At 35.5% G+C, this 18,369-nt stretch overlaps 2 protein-coding genes and 1 pseudogene across 3 annotated transcripts; 1 reads left to right on the top strand and 2 right to left on the bottom strand.

The window, feature by feature from the left end:
• Positions 1-1,021: 1,021 nt before the first annotated feature.
• On the top strand, positions 1,022-6,750 carry LOC143579740 (DNA-directed RNA polymerase 1B, mitochondrial-like). The gene is made up of 18 exons (XM_077062959.1): positions 1,022-1,796; positions 2,112-2,327; positions 2,788-2,915; positions 3,003-3,069; positions 3,147-3,205; positions 3,606-3,723; positions 3,794-3,907; positions 4,023-4,154; positions 4,236-4,652; positions 4,733-4,783; positions 4,876-4,946; positions 5,098-5,182; positions 5,256-5,408; positions 5,498-5,572; positions 5,645-5,734; positions 5,807-5,969; positions 6,056-6,159; positions 6,244-6,750. The coding sequence occupies exons 1-18, from the start codon at positions 1,053-1,055 to the stop codon at positions 6,352-6,354; spliced, it is 2,898 nt and encodes a 965-aa protein (XP_076919074.1). The 5' UTR covers positions 1,022-1,052; the 3' UTR covers positions 6,355-6,750.
• Positions 6,751-6,963: 213 nt separating this feature from the next.
• LOC143579747 (amino acid transporter AVT6A-like) lies at positions 6,964-10,476 on the bottom strand. Its single transcript, XM_077062963.1, has 5 exons — positions 9,868-10,476; positions 8,831-8,983; positions 7,805-8,008; positions 7,257-7,725; positions 6,964-7,179 (listed from the first exon to the last, which is right to left on the bottom strand). The coding sequence occupies exons 1-5, from the start codon at positions 10,307-10,309 to the stop codon at positions 7,041-7,043; spliced, it is 1,407 nt and encodes a 468-aa protein (XP_076919078.1). The 5' UTR covers positions 10,310-10,476; the 3' UTR covers positions 6,964-7,040.
• A 5,118-nt stretch (positions 10,477-15,594) lies between these two features.
• Positions 15,595-17,960, bottom strand: LOC143579743 (transcription factor bHLH49-like; annotated as a pseudogene). The gene is made up of 8 exons (XR_013143514.1): positions 17,408-17,960; positions 16,631-16,816; positions 16,426-16,491; positions 16,253-16,321; positions 16,100-16,171; positions 15,856-16,023; positions 15,715-15,763; positions 15,595-15,632 (listed from the first exon to the last, which is right to left on the bottom strand). The product of XR_013143514.1 is annotated as a transcription factor bHLH49-like (transcript).
• Between the last annotated feature and the right edge of the window lie 409 nt (positions 17,961-18,369).

Genomic DNA, 18,369 nt, shown 5'->3' with positions numbered 1-18,369 from the left:
CATGTGAGAGAGGCCCAATATTGAGGTAAGTATGGATGCTGATTATTTTGATATGCTACGCTAAACTTTAGCAGTAATCGGGCTTATGTAGTACACTAGTATGTGAATCACGAGACATTACAGTTGTACAATCGAATTGTTGAGACTTGAGAAAGGAATTGATTCAACTGTTGTAAGAGTTTGAGTGAAAACTGAACCATAACTCAAAATTAAACCGTTAATGGGAAAAATTAACCGAATAAATTGACGTTTATGGTTAACTGAATCTGATTAACCGACTATTTGGTTATAGTTACTGCTAATTTGGTTTCATCAACTAGCTCTAACCGAAATTAAACCGAACCATGTATCTGTGTGTTTATCCAAAATTTATACACACTTCAAAATTGAATTTGGAACACCATAATCGAATCATTTTCATCTGAAACCAAAAAAAAAAAAAAAAAACGTTGAACAATTTAGCCCTCATAGCCAAACCAAACCAACTTTACACACCCCTAACTGCTATCATGTTTAATTCTTTAATATCCTTTTTTTAATTAGCTCCTTTTTATTTATTTGAACTTTTCTATGACAAAATGTTTTTTTTATCAGTGCAGTTGGCAGCCAGCTTCTGATCCAATTACATGGAGTGATGGTTAAGGCTTGAGATCCTTACGTCTTAGATTTAAAACCTGATTAAATGCGATAGTTTCACAATTCACAGTGGTAAGTTTTTTCTCGAGGATAGGTTTGAAGCACGAAAATCAACATCGACACTTGATAACCCGATTCACTTAGGAATTAAGAATAAAGTGTAGTTAAGAACGCAATTAAAAAATAAAAAATGTCTAAGGTATTTGCGGAAAACAAAAATAGGTTTAGCAAGGGTTTAAGGCGGCCACACAAACCCTCAATTTTACCCCCAATTCTATCTTGATCCACGTTTCACGTTTCTTCTAATTCTTCCCACAAACCCCATCAATCCTACACTCCACAGGCACCAACTCTGTACATACTCATACACCCACTTCACATACCCTCAAGAAACCATTAAAAATCCAAACTTTATCATGTTTAGAAACCTGGGCAACCGATCTTTAATCAAGAAACTGAAATCACTCGCAGATAAATCCAATTTCAGACACACCCATATTAAATCATCAAATTTGATCCAAAACCCTTTAAGGGGTTTTCAAATTACAGCAATTGGGGATTCAAATTTGATAAAGTTGCCACCTTTATTAGATTTTGCATATGGGTTTAGGGGTTTTGCCAGCTCAGCAGCTGCACAAGAGATTATTTCAACTGAAGAAGAAGATAGTGATGAGATTCTTGAAGTTGAACCCACTTTGGATATGAAAGCTAGAATCTTGAAAAATAATAATTGTAGTAGTAGTTCGGATAAGCGGAACCAAACGGGAGATGTGGCTAGAATCGGGCAGGGGAAGTACAATGCTTTAAGGAAAAGACAGATACAGATTGAAACCGAGGCGTGGGAGAATGCGGCGAAAGAGTATCAAGAGCTGTTAACCGATATGTGCGATCAGAAACTTGCTCCGAATTTGCCTTATGTGAAATCGTTGTTTTTGGGTTGGTTTGAGCCGTTGAAGAATGCGATTTCGGCTGAGCAGGATTTGTGTAAAGAAGGGAAGAATAGAGGGGCCTACGCCCCACAGTTTGATCAGTTGCCGGCGGATATGATGACGATAATCACTATGCATAAGTTAATGGGCTTGTTGATGACCGGTGGCGGTGAGGGTGGGGCTCGGGTGGTTCAGGCTGCAACACATATTGGTGAAGCCGTTGAGCACGAGGTTAGTTGGTTGTTAATTTCGTTCGTTCAGCTCTCTGGTTTTCTTGTTCATGTAATGAGCCAAAAATTTTAAATAAATGTATAAACAAACGTTAACATAAACGAGATTATTTGAACGGATGCTAATGAACATTTACGAACATAAATAAACGTGACAAGATATGTGTTCATGTTCATTTGTTATAACTAAATGAACACATCTATTTTGTTTAATTAGCTTATTGCCGAACAGTTCACAAACGGTCGGGTCGCTTAGCAGCTAATTGTAATATTATTTGATCTGTACTCAACATGATATGTAAATTGTGATAATCAGGCAAGAATACATAGATTTATGGAGAAGTCGAAAAGAAAGACTACGTTAAACGAGAGCCCGGCTGACGATTCGGAAGGTGTGAATAGTGAACAACAAATGCAGAAATTAAGGAAAAAGGTTAATGTTTTAGTGAAAAAGAATAAGTTGCAGCAAGTGAGACATATTGTGAAGCAACAAGATGATCTGGGGTCGTGGGGACAGGATGCCCAAGTTAAGGTTTGTGTTAAGTATATGTTATATTATAAGTATTAGGGTTAAATTGTGTATAGTCTACAGGCCCAAGTTAGGTTTCTTTAGGGTCTGTTTCTGGTTTCTTTTGTGTATACATTGAGGGTTGCCCTTAGGTTACAAGTTTCAGTTCAAATGTAGTCCATTACTTTTACAGTTTTATCCTGTTGGAAAATATTTAAATCTTGACAACTTTTTACGAATTGTAAAATTTTGATAATATTCTACAGCTCATTAAGTCTTGGTAGTTTCCACAAATTTTAAAGTTTTGATATTTTTTACAAATTGAAAATCTTGATAGTTTTCTACAAATTTTAAAATTTTGATAATTTTTACAAGTTGCAAAATCCTGATAGTTTTCTTGATTGCAAGATCTTGATAATTTTTTACAAATTGCAAAATCTTGATAATTTTCGTGCTTTAAATACAGTTAATGTCTTTTTTTCAGGTTGGTTGTCGTTTAATCCAGTTATTAATGGAGACAGCTTATATACAACCTCCTGTTGACCAATTGGAAGACTGTCCACCCGATATTCGGCCTGCATTTGTGCATACTCTCAAAACTGTGGAAACACCGTACGCTTCATTAGATAATTTTATCTATTTATTTTAATATATTTTTATCCCTCATTTATCTTGTATCTATATGTATATATAATATAGGAGAGGCAGCAGAAGATATGGAATTATTGAATGTGATCCCCTTGTTCGAAAAGGACTAGAAAAAAGTGTAAGTCTAATTATATTAGCAAATTATTAAGTACTTTTGTTTTTTCTTTAACTTTGTGAATTTTATCTTGAATTTAGGCTATGCACATGGTGATTCCATATATGCCGATGCTACTTCCTCCGGTAAACTGGACCGGGTATGCATTTTGTGCTTAAATTCTAATTAATTTTTAAAGTAAATTACACTTTTGCTTTTTTAGGTATATAGCAAATTTCAGGTTTCGTCCTTAACGGACTTTACTTTTTTCTCTTTTTGTCCTTTAGGCTTATGTTCAAATTTGTTTACAATTTTCATCCTTTCCACTAACGGGCGTAAGTTTTTTCTGTTAAGCCTAGTCAAGTGCACCGCATCTCACACAAGGGTAATATTGTCATTTGATCTTATTTACATGAAAACATAAAAAACTGACATTCATTAGTAGAAAGGACGAAACGTGCAAACAAATTTTAACATAAAGGACAATTGCTGTGATTTTAACTTATTCATTAACTTTTAATTTTGTATGATGCTTGATTTATTATTATTTCATATGCCAGTTATAACAGAGGAGGATACTTGTTTCTACCGTCATATATTATGCGCACACATGGAGCTAAACAACAACGCGATGTTGTTAAACGCACTCCAAAGAAGCAGCTGGAATCTGTTTTTGAGGTGGGCCCACCTTTCTCTTTTTCAAGATTATATATTATCAGTATCCCATTTTCAGATTTTATATTTTTAGGCGCTTAATACACTCGGGTCTACAAAATGGAGGGTTAATAGGAAAGTTCTTGGAGTTGTAGACAGAATCTGGGCTAGTGGAGGTCGTATAGCCGATTTGGTTGACCGTGATGATGTGAGTTGCACATTATAATCATGATATTAAGTCCCAAGTTTTTATTTTTCATTATAAAGATTTCAAATTTAGTTGATTAATGACTTATGATTGATTTTGTTAACTGTTTAAACAGCTTCCTCTGCCTGAAGAACCGGATACATATGACGAAACCGAGATTAAAAAATGGAAATGGAAAGTCAAAACTATTAAAAAAGAAAACCGAGAAAGACATTCGCAACGATGTGATATTGAACTTAAACTCGCGGTAAGAGGCATTCTATTTTAATCTTATTTAATTTAATTAAAATAAGAACTTGCGTAACAAATTCATTATATTATTTTATAGGTTGCTAGAAAAATGAAAGATGAAGATGGGTTTTACTATCCGCACAATCTTGACTTTCGAGGGCGTGCATACCCGATGCACCCGTATTTAAACCATTTAGGGTCTGATTTATGTCGAGGCGTTCTTGAGTTTGCCGAGGGCCGACCACTTGGCGATTCGGGTTTAAAATGGTTGAAAATACATTTAGCAAATGTTTTCGGTGGTGGTGTCGATAAACTATCATATGACGGTCGAGTGGCATTTACAGAACAACATTTGGATGACATATTTGATTCATCAGACCGACCGCTTGAAGGTAAAAGATGGTGGTTAAATGCAGAGGACCCATTTCAATGTTTGGCTACTTGTATGAATCTTACTGAAGCATTAAGAAGTTCTTCGCCCGAAACAATCATATCACATATGCCTATACATCAGGTGACAGTTATTTCAGTTATTTATCTTGTTAATAATTAGGTCGAGTTTTTAATAATGTATTGGTTTTTTAAAATTTATAGGATGGTTCGTGCAATGGTTTGCAACATTATGCTGCACTTGGAAGGGACAAGGTATTTTTTTTTAAATGTTGAATGTTTATAAATTTATATTCCGAATGAGATCTCTTTTTTGCGATTTTTTTTATTATTTTTATTATATTCAGTTAGGAGCGGCTGCTGTTAATCTGGTTGAAGGTGAAAAACCAGCTGATGTGTACTCTGGGATCGCTTCCAGGTTAGCTTTTAACTACTATGTTATTATATATTTTTGTTAATAAACTAAATTTTGGGAAAGTGAAGCTCGCTATATAGGTTACCAGGGGTTGCAGATCTATATAAACGTTAAAAATTTTTCTTACATAAATTTGTAATCTTGAATAAACCAGAGTGATTGAAATCATGAGGAGAGATGCAGAGGGAGATCCCGAGACCGATCAAAACGCTAAGCATGCACGACTGTTAGTTGACCAGGTAATAATTATTATTATTTTCCTTAAAAAAGAATGTATTGTGACATGTCACATTGATAATGCGGCATGCTTAGGTGGACAGGAAGTTGGTTAAGCAAACAGTGATGACATCAGTGTACGGTGTGACTTACATTGGTGCTCGTGATCAAATCAAAAGGCGGTTAAAGGAACGCTGTGCCATTGAAGACGAAGCGGCATTGTTTGCTGCTGCTTGTTATGCTGCAAAAGTAAGTCTGACTTTGTATAATATCCTTGGAAGCGTTCCCTTTTGGTTAAAACTTTTTGCAATGTTTTGACTCTTTTCGTAATCGTTCAGACCACATTGACCGCTTTGGGTGAAATGTTTGAAGCCGCAAGAAGTATTATGAGTTGGCTTGGTGATTGTGCAAAGGTACATTTAATTTAGTAGTAACTTTTTTTAAACTCTTTGCTTATTTAAGGTTTTTGTGTTTTATATTTATAGGTTACAGCTATGAAAAACCATCCTGTACAGTGGACTACGCCTCTCGGACTTCCTGTTGTACAACCATACCGCAAATTAGGACGCCACCTTGTAAGTTTTAAAAATCAAACGTTCGTATGTTGACTTTCTGTATTATATAATTTCTAATATCAAAAAATGCAGATAAAGACATCTCTTCAAGTTTTAACACTACAAAGAGAAACCGATAAAGTGATGGTTAAGCGACAAAGAACGGCTTTTCCTCCTAATTTTGTCCACTCACTTGACGGGTCCCACATGATGATGACCGCCATAGCTTGTAAAGAAGCCGGCTTAAGTTTTGCAGGTAGATCTGTGTTGACTTTTTTTAGAACTTACCGCATTTTTAGTAAAGTTTTTATCTTATTATGTTGTATGGATACCGCGTTGCAGGCGTGCATGATTCGTTTTGGACACATGCGTGTGATGTTGACCAAATGAACATGATCCTTAGAGAAAAGTTTGTTGAACTTTACGAAGCACCAATCCTAGAGAATGTAAGTACTTCAGTCAAACTTTGGAGTCACATGCTTGCACATTTATCGGCTTTTAGCAGTTTTTGAGGATATGTTTTATGGCAGTTGTTGGAGAGTTTTCAGAAGTCATTCCCGGACTTGGAATTTCCTCCATTGCCCGAGAGGGGCGATTTTGACCTAAAAGAGGTTTTAAAGTCCCCATATTTCTTCAACTAAGACCCTAAACCACATTATTCATTGGTTTTTGTGATGCGCTTTTTGGGGTGCGACACACGCATATTGAAGTTCAGTGTAACATGATCTTTTGGTCATTTGGAGCCCTTGATTTGAACCGATCCATGCACACCCCTGTAAATTTGCTGACATGATGATCGTTTCAAGCTGAAGATTAGTTACAACTGATAAGAGTGGATGATTGAAGGTTGTCTGTTATTTGTAACTAATTCATACACCATTTATTGGGGACTGAGTTTTTTTTTTTTTTAATTCATTGTTCCATTGTTCATCAAGTGGTATGAACTAATAAGGAGATAGGAGATTATAGTTTAGAAGAACCAACAAGTTTTTTTAAGTATACAACAAACACATTTGTATTCGGACCGCTTTTAATCTATGTACACATTTTGCTTTTTATTTTATGGCTGCATCCGAGTTGCTTACAACCCGAACCATCTTTAACCATGGGTCTAAACTTATTGTAAAAAGATACATCTCGTGGCTCAATAAGTGGCTCGTTTTATTGTTCGCCAACACGCAAGCTTATGAATGCAGCCACAAAAATATGATTCTTTAGCACAAACATATATTATACAATATCGTGTTGAAACGAGTTCGCTCACACTTACCAAAACATCTTTGAACAATCATTTTATACAAAGTTTGCCTCCACTCGCACATAAAAATCAAGCGCGTGTAGATGGGTTTCTCTTGAACAACGCATACGCGTCACTGTATATAGCAACCACATTTGCGAACACAGCCAAAGCAATCATCAAACCTGATAACATCTTATCCGTTTTTGTTGCTATCCCATGAACATCCCTAAACAAACAAAAACAAAAACACCAATCAATAAAACAACACAAAAACACAATACAAACCGCAGCGTGTCGACTTACCTTATAGCAATTGAAGCAGGGAAAATGAACCCGATACAAACCGCAGCAGTAGCACCCGTAAACTGGAACGCATCCCAAGCACTCGGCACAAAATTAGCACCCAAGTAAATTATCAAAAGAAGACCGACACTAACTGCTGCAAACCGCTTGTTGTCATACTCCAGTGGCAGCTCAGATGATCCAAAGAAAAGCCCGTCTGTATTAAGTCGTAACGCATAGAACACAAGTGGGAAAACGAGCATTAAGTGCAGAGCATAGCTCATCCGAACAATGTCGTTAAGTAGATAACTAAACGGGACACCCAAATCCGAGTCGAAGTTGGATAATATATCTCCCATTATTGAGTCACCAAATAGTATGAACCCAAAGAAACTAGTCATAATGTACACTATTGTGCATAACGCGAGTGATATTCGTACGATTGGCTCGATTTGTGACGGGTTTTCTAGCTCGTTGTGAATAGGGTGAACTGTTGGTTAAAGAAATAAGTTTAGTAATTTGTTTGTTAAGTTGTTGATGTGCATTTATTTTATGAAATGTATTAGTACCGTTAAAGTGGCAAATATAGGCGGTAACAAGAACTGGGACCGCAGTGAAGAGGTTCCAGACCGAGTTAATGTCGGTAACATTGGGTAGTAATCTTGGCAATGGGAGGCTGTCGGTCACCATTTTGAAAATGGCTATGCCTGCGGTGACGATTAGGAACACAACGGCTAGTGCCACGGCTAAACCGGATGTAATCCTCAGTGAATCTGCATATTAGCAAATGAATTATGTGAAAATGATGTAAATGGCAAGAGACTGTAACAAACAGTTCACTTATAGTTATACCAACTAATATTGTCAGTTTTGTCTATAAGAAGCCCAAAAACTTTGTTTTTAGAAGTTTTTGGTTCCTCAAAAATTCGGTTTTTGAATTTTGAAAGGTTTTCACAATGGGTTCGGTTTTGGTTTTGCCATTTGGGCTTAAAATATATTTAGCGTAAAAAATGACCTAAAAATCTAAAATAGTGAGCTTCTACTTAAAACTTTGGGCCTAAATGTTTTTGTTTATCAATGATTAATTGATTATTACATGTTTGAGTTTAACTTTTTGGGCTGTATCATTTATAACTTTTCTATAAATTACTTAGCATTAAAAAAAATATAATACATAAATTCAATAATAAAAGTCGTTTTTTTGATTTTTGAGAACGGATTTGGTTCAATTTTGGGTTAAAAATATGGCCCACAATAGTGAATTCGGGCATAAAAGTTTTTGTTTATCAATGATTAATTGATTATTACACATTTAGATTTAAAGTTTTTATACTACATTGCATCAGTTATTAGTTTATTAAATTATTTAACATACATTTCAATAATAAAAGTCACTTTTTTCCGGTTTTATGATTTATGCTCGGCTATAAAGTTCGGTTCAGTTTTTCTGGTTTCTGAAAAAAATATAAAACCAAAGTTTGGTTATTTTTGTTTAATGCACGCCAATGTCACACACTTAAACATGGTTAATGCGCTCAAAACGTGCTAATAATATTTAAGTATCTTAACTATGGATGATGCAAAACTTCACATACCCATACGCTTGAGGGACGCTAACGGAACAAACACGCCTAGCGTTGTAACCATTAACACAAATACTCTCCCAGTCCACCAATGCGGTCCGAACCATCCTTCCAATAAACCCGGATGGTGCAACCCATTTGAAGACGATCCAGCCACCACATCACCTTCATTTCACAATTCAAATCAATAAAATCAGTCAACAAATCAACAAAAAATAAACAGAAGTTGCGTGTACGGTTTGGTTAAGGTCGGTTTTTACACTAAAACCGAACCAAAAACTGAACCTTTGGTTTTTTAATTTTTTGAAAAGGTTAGGTTTCCGGTTTTTGCATTTTTTTCCTTTAAACTTGAAAATTTTGGACCGGAATTTTTGAATTATGAATGTGGGCCCAAATCAATTCAGGCCCAAACCGAAACTCCAGTTTTATAATTTGTTGAAACCGTAAAGTTTTCGTTTTATTTTGTTTCGGATTTTACCATTTGAGTTTGAAAACTTTGGGCTGTAACTTTTATTTATTTTTTGTCGAAAATAAAGAATTTGAACTTAATTAAGGATTTAAGCTAGGCCTAGTACAAGGTTGTCAGTTTGGATTTCGAGCCCACACAAGTTTTTATCCCACCGTGTTACACCAAAGTTCTGCTCTTGTGGCGGCACAACAACTGTCAAGTGGCAGCCAGCGGGTTTCCAGAGGGAACACCAAACCAAACTCTGAATCCAGAGTGAGCCTGGCTAAGACAACATAGTCTGACCACACAACTTCGTAGAGTGCGGTAGCCTAAATACAAGAAGTCGTCGTTTTAAAAAAAAATTATAAATTGTTATACATTAAGACTAAAAAGTTTCATATTTATTAAATTTCTTATAAGTTACTTAAAACTAAAAAAAATAATATATATCTATAAATCCAGTTCGTTTTTTTCGGTTTTTACTCTTCAAAACCAAAACCAAAACCAAACCGTAAATTCAATAATTTCAAAAAACCTAAACCAAACCATCGATTTTCATTTCAGTTCGATTTCGTCGGTTTGAATCCAAAACTAAAATTACCAAGAATAATCATGTAGATAACAAGAACACCAATATTATTAACCACCACACACCCCTCCAACACCTTCTTCCCAAACTCCCCAAACGCATCACCCATCACCCCGCCATACGACTCCACACCTCCAGCTTTACTATACTTCAACAGCATCCCCACCGTCTTCTCCGACAGCACCGCCACCATAACAATAACCACCACACCCAACCCCAGCCCCAAAACCTTCATCGTCGCCGGCAACGCCATGATTCCGGCGCCGATTATGGTCGTGGACAGGTTCATCACCGCACCCGACATCGATGCTCCGTTAAACTCATTGTGGGTACTCTGTTTCTTGACGATTAATGGGGTTTTGTCATTGACTGTGATAATGCTGTCTTTGTCTTTCTTTTTGCTGTGTTTACGAGATGGGTGTTTGGGTTTCTTGGTTGAGGATTGGATTGTCATGATTTGGGGTGGAATTGGGGTTCTGGGTTGGTGAAGAAATGAGTTAATAGTGAGTGGAAATGGAAGATGAATTATTGCAGGTAAGGTGTTCGACGAAATGCGTGAGAGAGTGTTGGCATCGTCAGCGTTCTTATCGACTTGCGGGGCCGATATATGACGGGAAAAGGTCCTTCCAGATACGTGAATGGTCAGTAATGTAGTTACAAAGACAAAGAAGATGACGTAAAGAAAAAGATATTTTATTGAAGAGGTATCATTCGTACACTTATACGAAGGTTATACGACTTGTATGATACAAAAGGACGGGTTTTACTAGTTATATGAGTCGATTGCGGTGGTATGCAAAAGTTGTATGTGTAATCTCGTATAAAATTACTAATATTGACTTATATGACGGTAATGTATTATGTCATAAGTTATACGTCTCTCGTATAAACTTGTATGACTCACGTGACAACTAACAAAGGTGGTGACCGTGGTGTATCTTTGTAAAAAGTTTAAGTCTATTGTGCTATTTGTTTTTTCAGAGGTAAAATGTCTGCAGTCTACGGATCACATCTGCAGACATCTGTAACAGAAGAGGTGGACCAAACATCTGCACTCTACAAGAAGAAGACTATTTGTTTTTTAACGTCTGCAGACTACTAAAACTTTCAATATAAGCTCTATACCAAAAACACAAATTATCCAGCAAAAATTAAAAATATATAAATCCAAATTTTATACCTCTGAACTAGCAAATTATAAAACTTACATTAATAATTTTTCACGTGAATGTTTTTTTCTCCAAAAGTTTCTTCAATTGTTTTCGAAAGTAGATAGTTCATACATAATGAATGAAACAAGCTAAAACTCGAGTTTAAAACAACTCACAAGCAGATGACATAAACCTAAACGTTCTACAAATCTTTTTCAACTAAAAACTAACTTTCAACAAATCTTTTTCAACTAAAAACTTTCTATAGACTTTTTATAATCCTTAACTTTCTACAAACTTTTTTCAACTAAAAACTAATAATATCTGAACAATTATGCAAAATTAGAATTGAACAAAAAAAAATAATCAATTAACAAGAATTTAATTAAAAAAAACTTAACAACTTAATTGATATCTGATGGAAATAATGAGTTTAGAAGATGCTGGAAGACTATGGTCCAAGTCTGCACCAAAAATAGGGCGCGCAGACGTTTTTTAGTGAAACATCTTCGAAAAAACAAACAGTCTGCAAAGGGCAATGTCTGCGTGTGGTCTGGACGCTGCAGACAAAAGAGGCCAGTAAGATCTTTTGTAAAAAAATAAACACCACCTATAAGTTTACACCTTTATTTAATTAAATTAAAAAAATGGTATTCTTGCGTCAAAAAAACAATGTTTTGAAACCCGGACTGGACCGGCCGGTTCGACCGGGACCCTGTAGGGCTGTAGGCATGCTGGTCCAGTTCGCAGATAAAACCTGTTTTCTAATAACCCGGCCGGGTTTGGCGGTTTCCGGTCCGACCGGAACCGGTGAACCGGTTAAAGCTTGGTTTTATTAGATAAAAAACCTTTGAACCTGTTGGTAATCGAACCCAAGTCCCTCCTGACATCAAGTGCTTAATAAAAATCCACCTGCCAACCAAACCAACCTTAATTCATGATTCCTACCTAAAATATAAATCTTATATAGTAAAATAAACATTATAAATGTATATGGAAGTTGGTTCATATTATTTTTTCTATATATATAAATTATATATGTATATATAAATAGAGTGTATATATATAAATATATTTAAATTATTTATGACGTCATCCAGGTCAAACACCGGTCCGCCCTCCCGGGTTGGTCCGACCTTTGACCCGGTAGGCTTCCGGGTCGACGTCCGGGCCGGGTCTGAAAACATTGAAAAAAACAAAGGCTACAAGATTTTGAATAATATAAAAATTAGAAAAATAATAGTAAGAGGTGGTAATAAAATAATAAGAATTATTGGTGCATTATTGGATAAGGTCTACAAGTTTGTAGGCACGGACGGCGTCGAGTTTCTTGAGTTTGTAAGCGACTTTTGTTCCGTGACGTGGCCTACCTGTGTTTTATTATTTGGTTTTATGTTTTTTTTTTTTTGTTTACAATCAATACCGTAAATTTTTCCTTTTCAAAACTCGAACCTATGAGAAAAATCTTCATGACCACCGCACCGCATCAAAATGATGCTGGCATTATTGGTGTAATGCTATTTTAAATTTCTAGAGAACCATACATACTATATGGAAGATAATCATGGATAATTTTATAATAACAAAGAAAAAATGGTATAATTAAAGCACCTATTTAAAATTTGGTTTCACATTGTTTATTCTTGCTATATTGTGAAAAGAAAAATATAAGAATAATTATCTTTGAGCATATATTTATGTGACAATGTTAATATTAAAGTTTATCATTGTAGCAATATGATACAATACGTGAATGAATTGCGCGTATTAATTTTATGTTCGTTATATTGTTAGAAAATATTTTAGAATATACTATAAGGAAATTAATGAGATGCACAAAACATTCGAAAATGAGATACGTGAGAAGCATATGTTTTACCAATGCTTAGGAACTTAAATGGTAAACCGGATTTATAGAAATAATAAAATTAGTATGATTCAAACTAATAACGTATTTGCAGAGCTAGGTTTAAGAGACGGTGGGAATTATTATTATTATTATTTAAAAATATGTGTATTTACCCTATCCATTTAAGCTTTTTTTTATTTGGGAAAAAAATTCACAACCCAAATCATAATTTAATAAGCCTATTTAAAAATTTAATTGTTTAAACCCAATAAAAAACCTTTTACTTAAGGCCCATAATATTTCTTGCATTCGACCCAAATTTTTTAACGATTCTCGAGGACAGCCCTACACATTTGGAATTGGTGGATTTAATTTAAACAAAAGTTAAATAAAAAAAGGGCATTTCAAGCACAAAACATGTGATGGCTAGAGTTGAATGAGTAGCAATTAATTAAACGAGTAAGTCCAAAATTAGGGTACAAGATGACGGCCAACCATGCTGGCATCCTACTTTTGCTAGTGGTCTCGTTCACATACCAGCTTTAAATTGACAAGCAGGCCTACATTAGCCCATGGTTGTGGACCATCTAAATCAATTTCATATATAGTCTTTTGTTGTTAGTGACTTAGTGGTGTCTAGAGGTGTACCAAACCGGTTTTTTTTCTCAAACGAACCAGTTTGGTCAAAACCGGTTTGACCCAAACGGTTTCGGTTTAGAAATCGGTTTTGGAGCAAGAGTGGTTGACCTGGTCCAGTACGGTTCGGTTCAGTTTATAACCGGTTTTAACCCAAATCGGTCCTGTTTCAAAACCGGTTTGATAGATCTTAAGGAGAACCAATCCTGAAACTGACGGTTTGGGAACCGGTTTGGATGATTTATTGTCAAACCGGTTCGGTTCGGTTTGCATAAAACCGGTCCCAAACCAGTTTTTTTAACCCTCTAGTGGTGTCTGATACTCTAATTACAAATTATAAAATATTATATCAATTAACACTTTAACTCACGCATCACTTTTTATATATGAAATGTCTTCTTAAATTTTCATCGTACGCGGAACGACCACAATGTATCACCTTTACATCGCTTATCATTAATAAAACTTACATTTAGATGATGAAGTTATATCAACTTAACTCGTGTGTCCACCGTCATATTTAGGTACTTCCTTTTTTTTTTTTTTTTTGCAATATTTGTTCTGGCTATTAGTGTTTTTATTTAATGACTGTAGTTTATACACATCTATAAATTAATTTCATAACTCATCTAAACACATACATGTCAAGAAACCAAGTGTTGATCATGGTTGGTCCATGAATTCAATCTTGCTAGTGGTCTTTTACAACATTGTAACTTATCAAACGACAGGTTACAAATAATGGCATTTCATAGCATCAGGTTTTCATGACAACGAACAATAAATGGTGGGACATGCGTTCGTTTTGTTGCTCATTTAAAACAGGTCGAGTCTTCTTGCCTCTTTTAGAGAAATCAAAGTTGCATCTACATGGTTTACATGCCTTTTAGTGCCTTATACAACTACGCTGAATGAAGATAACATATCATTTGGGATGCCGACGAAGCATACGCTTATATTGGCTTATAACTTAATCCAGCCAACATTCATCACACTTTGTACTTTCACAACATACATTTGGTCTGTGAGATTAAAGAGACGGGCTAAGTTCGTAAGGCGATGGCCCGACAACTAAGGTGATGAGTCCATAAGCATCTGCGTTGGAGATGCTTTAAGGAAGCTTATTCTTCAAAAAATAAAAATAAAAAAAAAATAACTATTAAGTTGTTTTGACCTAAGTTGTAAGTTTGAGAATCCTAGAAATGATTGGGAACACTCCTTTAATATCCAACCCTGCAAGTAGATAATGTATCATAAATGCTGGTCTGCCTGCACAGCACAAATCCATTTGTTAAAGCAACCATATCGTTATTATTTCAACTGCAGGAAAGTGCACAAGATACCTGCACTATGTGCAGCCCAATATAAAAACATACTTATGTCACAAACTGCAGGTTTTTCTTTTCCCTTTTTTTTTAATCAAATTAGTCTGCAACTTATCCTAAAGGCCTAGTGAGTTTCTTTCCTATCACACCAAACTTGGATTCCGTGATTAAAAATAATAATTAAAGATCAGCTGGGAAATCATTTAAGATGAAAACGCGTAAATTTCCACAACCGAGGAAAAAAAAGGGGGGCGGGGGTGTTTTTATATCAGCTTCACCGATGGATGACACAACTTGTAAAAAAAAAGTAACCAACTTTAATCAAGTTCTAAAAAACCGATGCGCTTGACAATCATGCATGACACATTTTTCAAGATATAGAGTGACCTGCGTCTACTCAAATTATACAACGGGTCAACAAATTTTACTAAAACCATATTTAACTACCAAGAAACCAAACAACTGTTCTAATACAATAAGGGATTACAAGCATCAACACACTAAACTTCATTTGGCTGCAAGAACCAACCAAACAAATATTTTCCTTTTAAAATTTCGCTGATCAAAATATTCAAAACAAAGCATACCCAAATACTAATCTAACCCTTTGCTTTACAATTTAAGTCAGCAAAACCATTCTTTCTTGATAATCAACTTCATTCCCATATGCCAGTTTATGTTATAGTCAACTGACCAAAAAGAATGCTTCCTGGTCTCGCGCGGGGGGGGGGGGGGGGGGGGCACAAGGTTCGAATCCGGAAGCCAAAATCATTTTTTTTCAAGGTTCAGTTTTTAGATGACCAGAAGATGTGGATCCTGCGTGACGAAAATAATACTTTATAGTTTATACTATATATATAAAACATGTAAAAAGATATATAAATTCAATTTAAAGTACCTAAATTTTGGACAATGTTGTGAAGCTCATCATCCCATGTACTAGGTACCTGTCTTTGAAAAATAGGTAACAATCAATAAAATTAATATTGTAACTAAAAGACAGTAAATAAATAATTTATTAAAATAAACAGCAAATTACCTCAGGGGTTTTAAATCCTCCACTAATAGACATCAAATGGGAATTCACTGTTCTTCCAACACCAGAAATCCCGCCTTGCATAATCGCCATTTGTGATTGGTTAAGAGCATAAGGCATTGCCATGTCAGCGCCAAGTGAACCCAAAGGTCCCAATCGCGATTCAATCATCTAATTACAATAAACTCCCATTAAAATAATCCAATAAAGATTGATTAATAACTCATTTTGTTAAAATATGTCTTACATCTTTTGTCATGAGTCCTTCAAGGTTAAAATCCATTCGAGGATTAACGGTCGCGAGTTTCATCGACAAGAACTGCAAAAATTAATCTTTTACATCCCAAGAAGTTCAAAAACTAATTTAAAGATATCGTTTTTAGATATCATAGTATCATACCTCTACTTGTCGTTGCAGTGACTGTACATAGTTAATGATTTCATCCAACATAATCGCTTTGCCTGTCACCTTAAAAAAACATCCAACATTAAATGAGAATGGAGCTTCGGTTTGCTACTTCAAGATTTCGGTGGCAAAAAAATTGTAATTTGTATATAATCATAATAACTAACCTTGCTACATCCAGGAACAAGATCTTGAAGAAATTTCATTCTTTCACTAATCTTTTCTCTTCTCACCTGTTAATAATCAGCGTATAACACTGTTAAGTTAACAATCATATTATTATATGTCTCTAGTTATTCAAGATCACTTTCATAAACTATTTTAATAACCATTAAAGATTCTATTTTTATGACAATTAAAGGAAAGTCTTACTCTTTCTGCAAGACTATGATTATTGGTAGCTTGGCCTCTTCGCGCCCTGACATGAATGTATTCTTCCTGTTTACCACTTGGTTTATTAGCAACGGAATTCGGGTTATATTCACCCTTTGGTTGACCTTCATTGTTGACTTCACTAGGCGTTTGAGGGGATCGTTTGACTTGATTGTACTCGTTATCCTAACATTTAGTCAACAAAGTCAAAGATCACATATTTCTCGATTTTATTTTAAAGACTCATTAGGTTTTGCATTGGTTCATGAATCATTGGGCCTGCAAACGAACTGAACGTTCAGTGAACTGTTCGTGAACCGTTTGGCGGGAAGTTCGTTTAGCAAACATCAACACATTCATTCATTTATGTTCATTCATTTATGTTCATACGTTCGTTAGTTTACATGTGTTTAAGCTTGTTCGTTTATGAATTCATTTAAATTGTTAGGCCCGTCACAATTTAGACTTGTTTTATTAACTTTAGACCCAACAGATTGATTCACGTTTACTTATGATTGGTGTTTACTCAGTTATCTTCTTTCATTTACGTACATGAACAATTTGTTTATACTATTAAAAAACGATCATGAACATGTTCTTAATGAACAAACATGAACAAGAACACCATGCTCGTTTAACTGTTCATGTTCGATCATTTGTTCTGTTAAAGTTAAACGAATGAACACGGACAGCCCGTTGTTTTTGTTCGGTTCATTTACATGCCTAAGAATCACATCTTTGATCATTATCAAGATATAGTTAGTAATTAAGATATACCTTATCACTTCTTCTTTTCATTGAGCCAAATCCCTCATTTGAATTCTCATCACCACCACCACCACTAGCTTCAGTTTCACCACCCAAATTTGGTTGACTTCCGTCTTCGGTCCCACGGTCAACGCCTTCACCAGACGCAGGTTTGAACCCATTTCCTACAAAACCCTCTTGTGCTTGCACCTGTGGTCCACTACGATACGCCCTCGAACACGACTCACGTGCATTGCCAAAAGGGTTAATCACATCTTCAAAACTACCACCACTAAACGATGACAACCGAGCTGCCCGCTCAACGAACCCAGAATCGGGCGCAAACTGAGATAAGCTATGCGGAAGCAGCCGGCGGGCCCCAACACATGTCAAGATTACTTGAAGGGACTAAAAGATTCCCTTTCCAAAACCCTGGTGAAGTAGATGAAGTGGTGGCATTGTTCTGCATATTCATATCACCAAAAGCACCTAAATTTTGTGCATTTGTGGCTTGATGATGATTATCCCATATGGCCATAGGGTTACTTGATGGATTTGTAACATCATTAGGGTGATTAAATGACCAGTCCTCATTCATCCTAAAAAAACCTTAATTTCAAACCCTCTAAAAAACAAGAAAACCAACCCACAGGGCCACAACTATTAAAGGCTCAGATCAAGAAACCAACTTAAATGAAGCTAATTGAAGTAATAAAGACAGCCCAAATGGCCAAACAACAAACTTATGACATTGCAGAACAAAAGGTTAAAACTTGAATCAAATCCCCAAACTTACACAAACTGATGTCTCCTCGAATGACAAGAAAACTCATAAAAGATTGCAGAAAAGTGTTCAGAGAACAGTTAATTTAGTATCATAAACAAGCCCTCAATTCATTCATGATTCATTCTGACCAAACCCTAATTGGAGAAAAAGATACCCATTTCAGAGAATCTGAGCAGCTTTTGGTACTCTTTATTTACTGCCCACT

The sequence above is a fragment of the Bidens hawaiensis genome, unplaced genomic scaffold, assembly GCF_021521415.1.
Source record: "Bidens hawaiensis isolate Kalapana, Puna unplaced genomic scaffold, B.hawaiensis_p1.1 tig00029930_1, whole genome shotgun sequence".
NCBI classification, from domain to species: Eukaryota; Viridiplantae; Streptophyta; class Magnoliopsida; order Asterales; family Asteraceae; genus Bidens; species Bidens hawaiensis.
The sequence above is the reverse complement of the archived record's forward strand: the minus strand, read 5'-3'. Positions and strand labels throughout refer to the sequence as shown.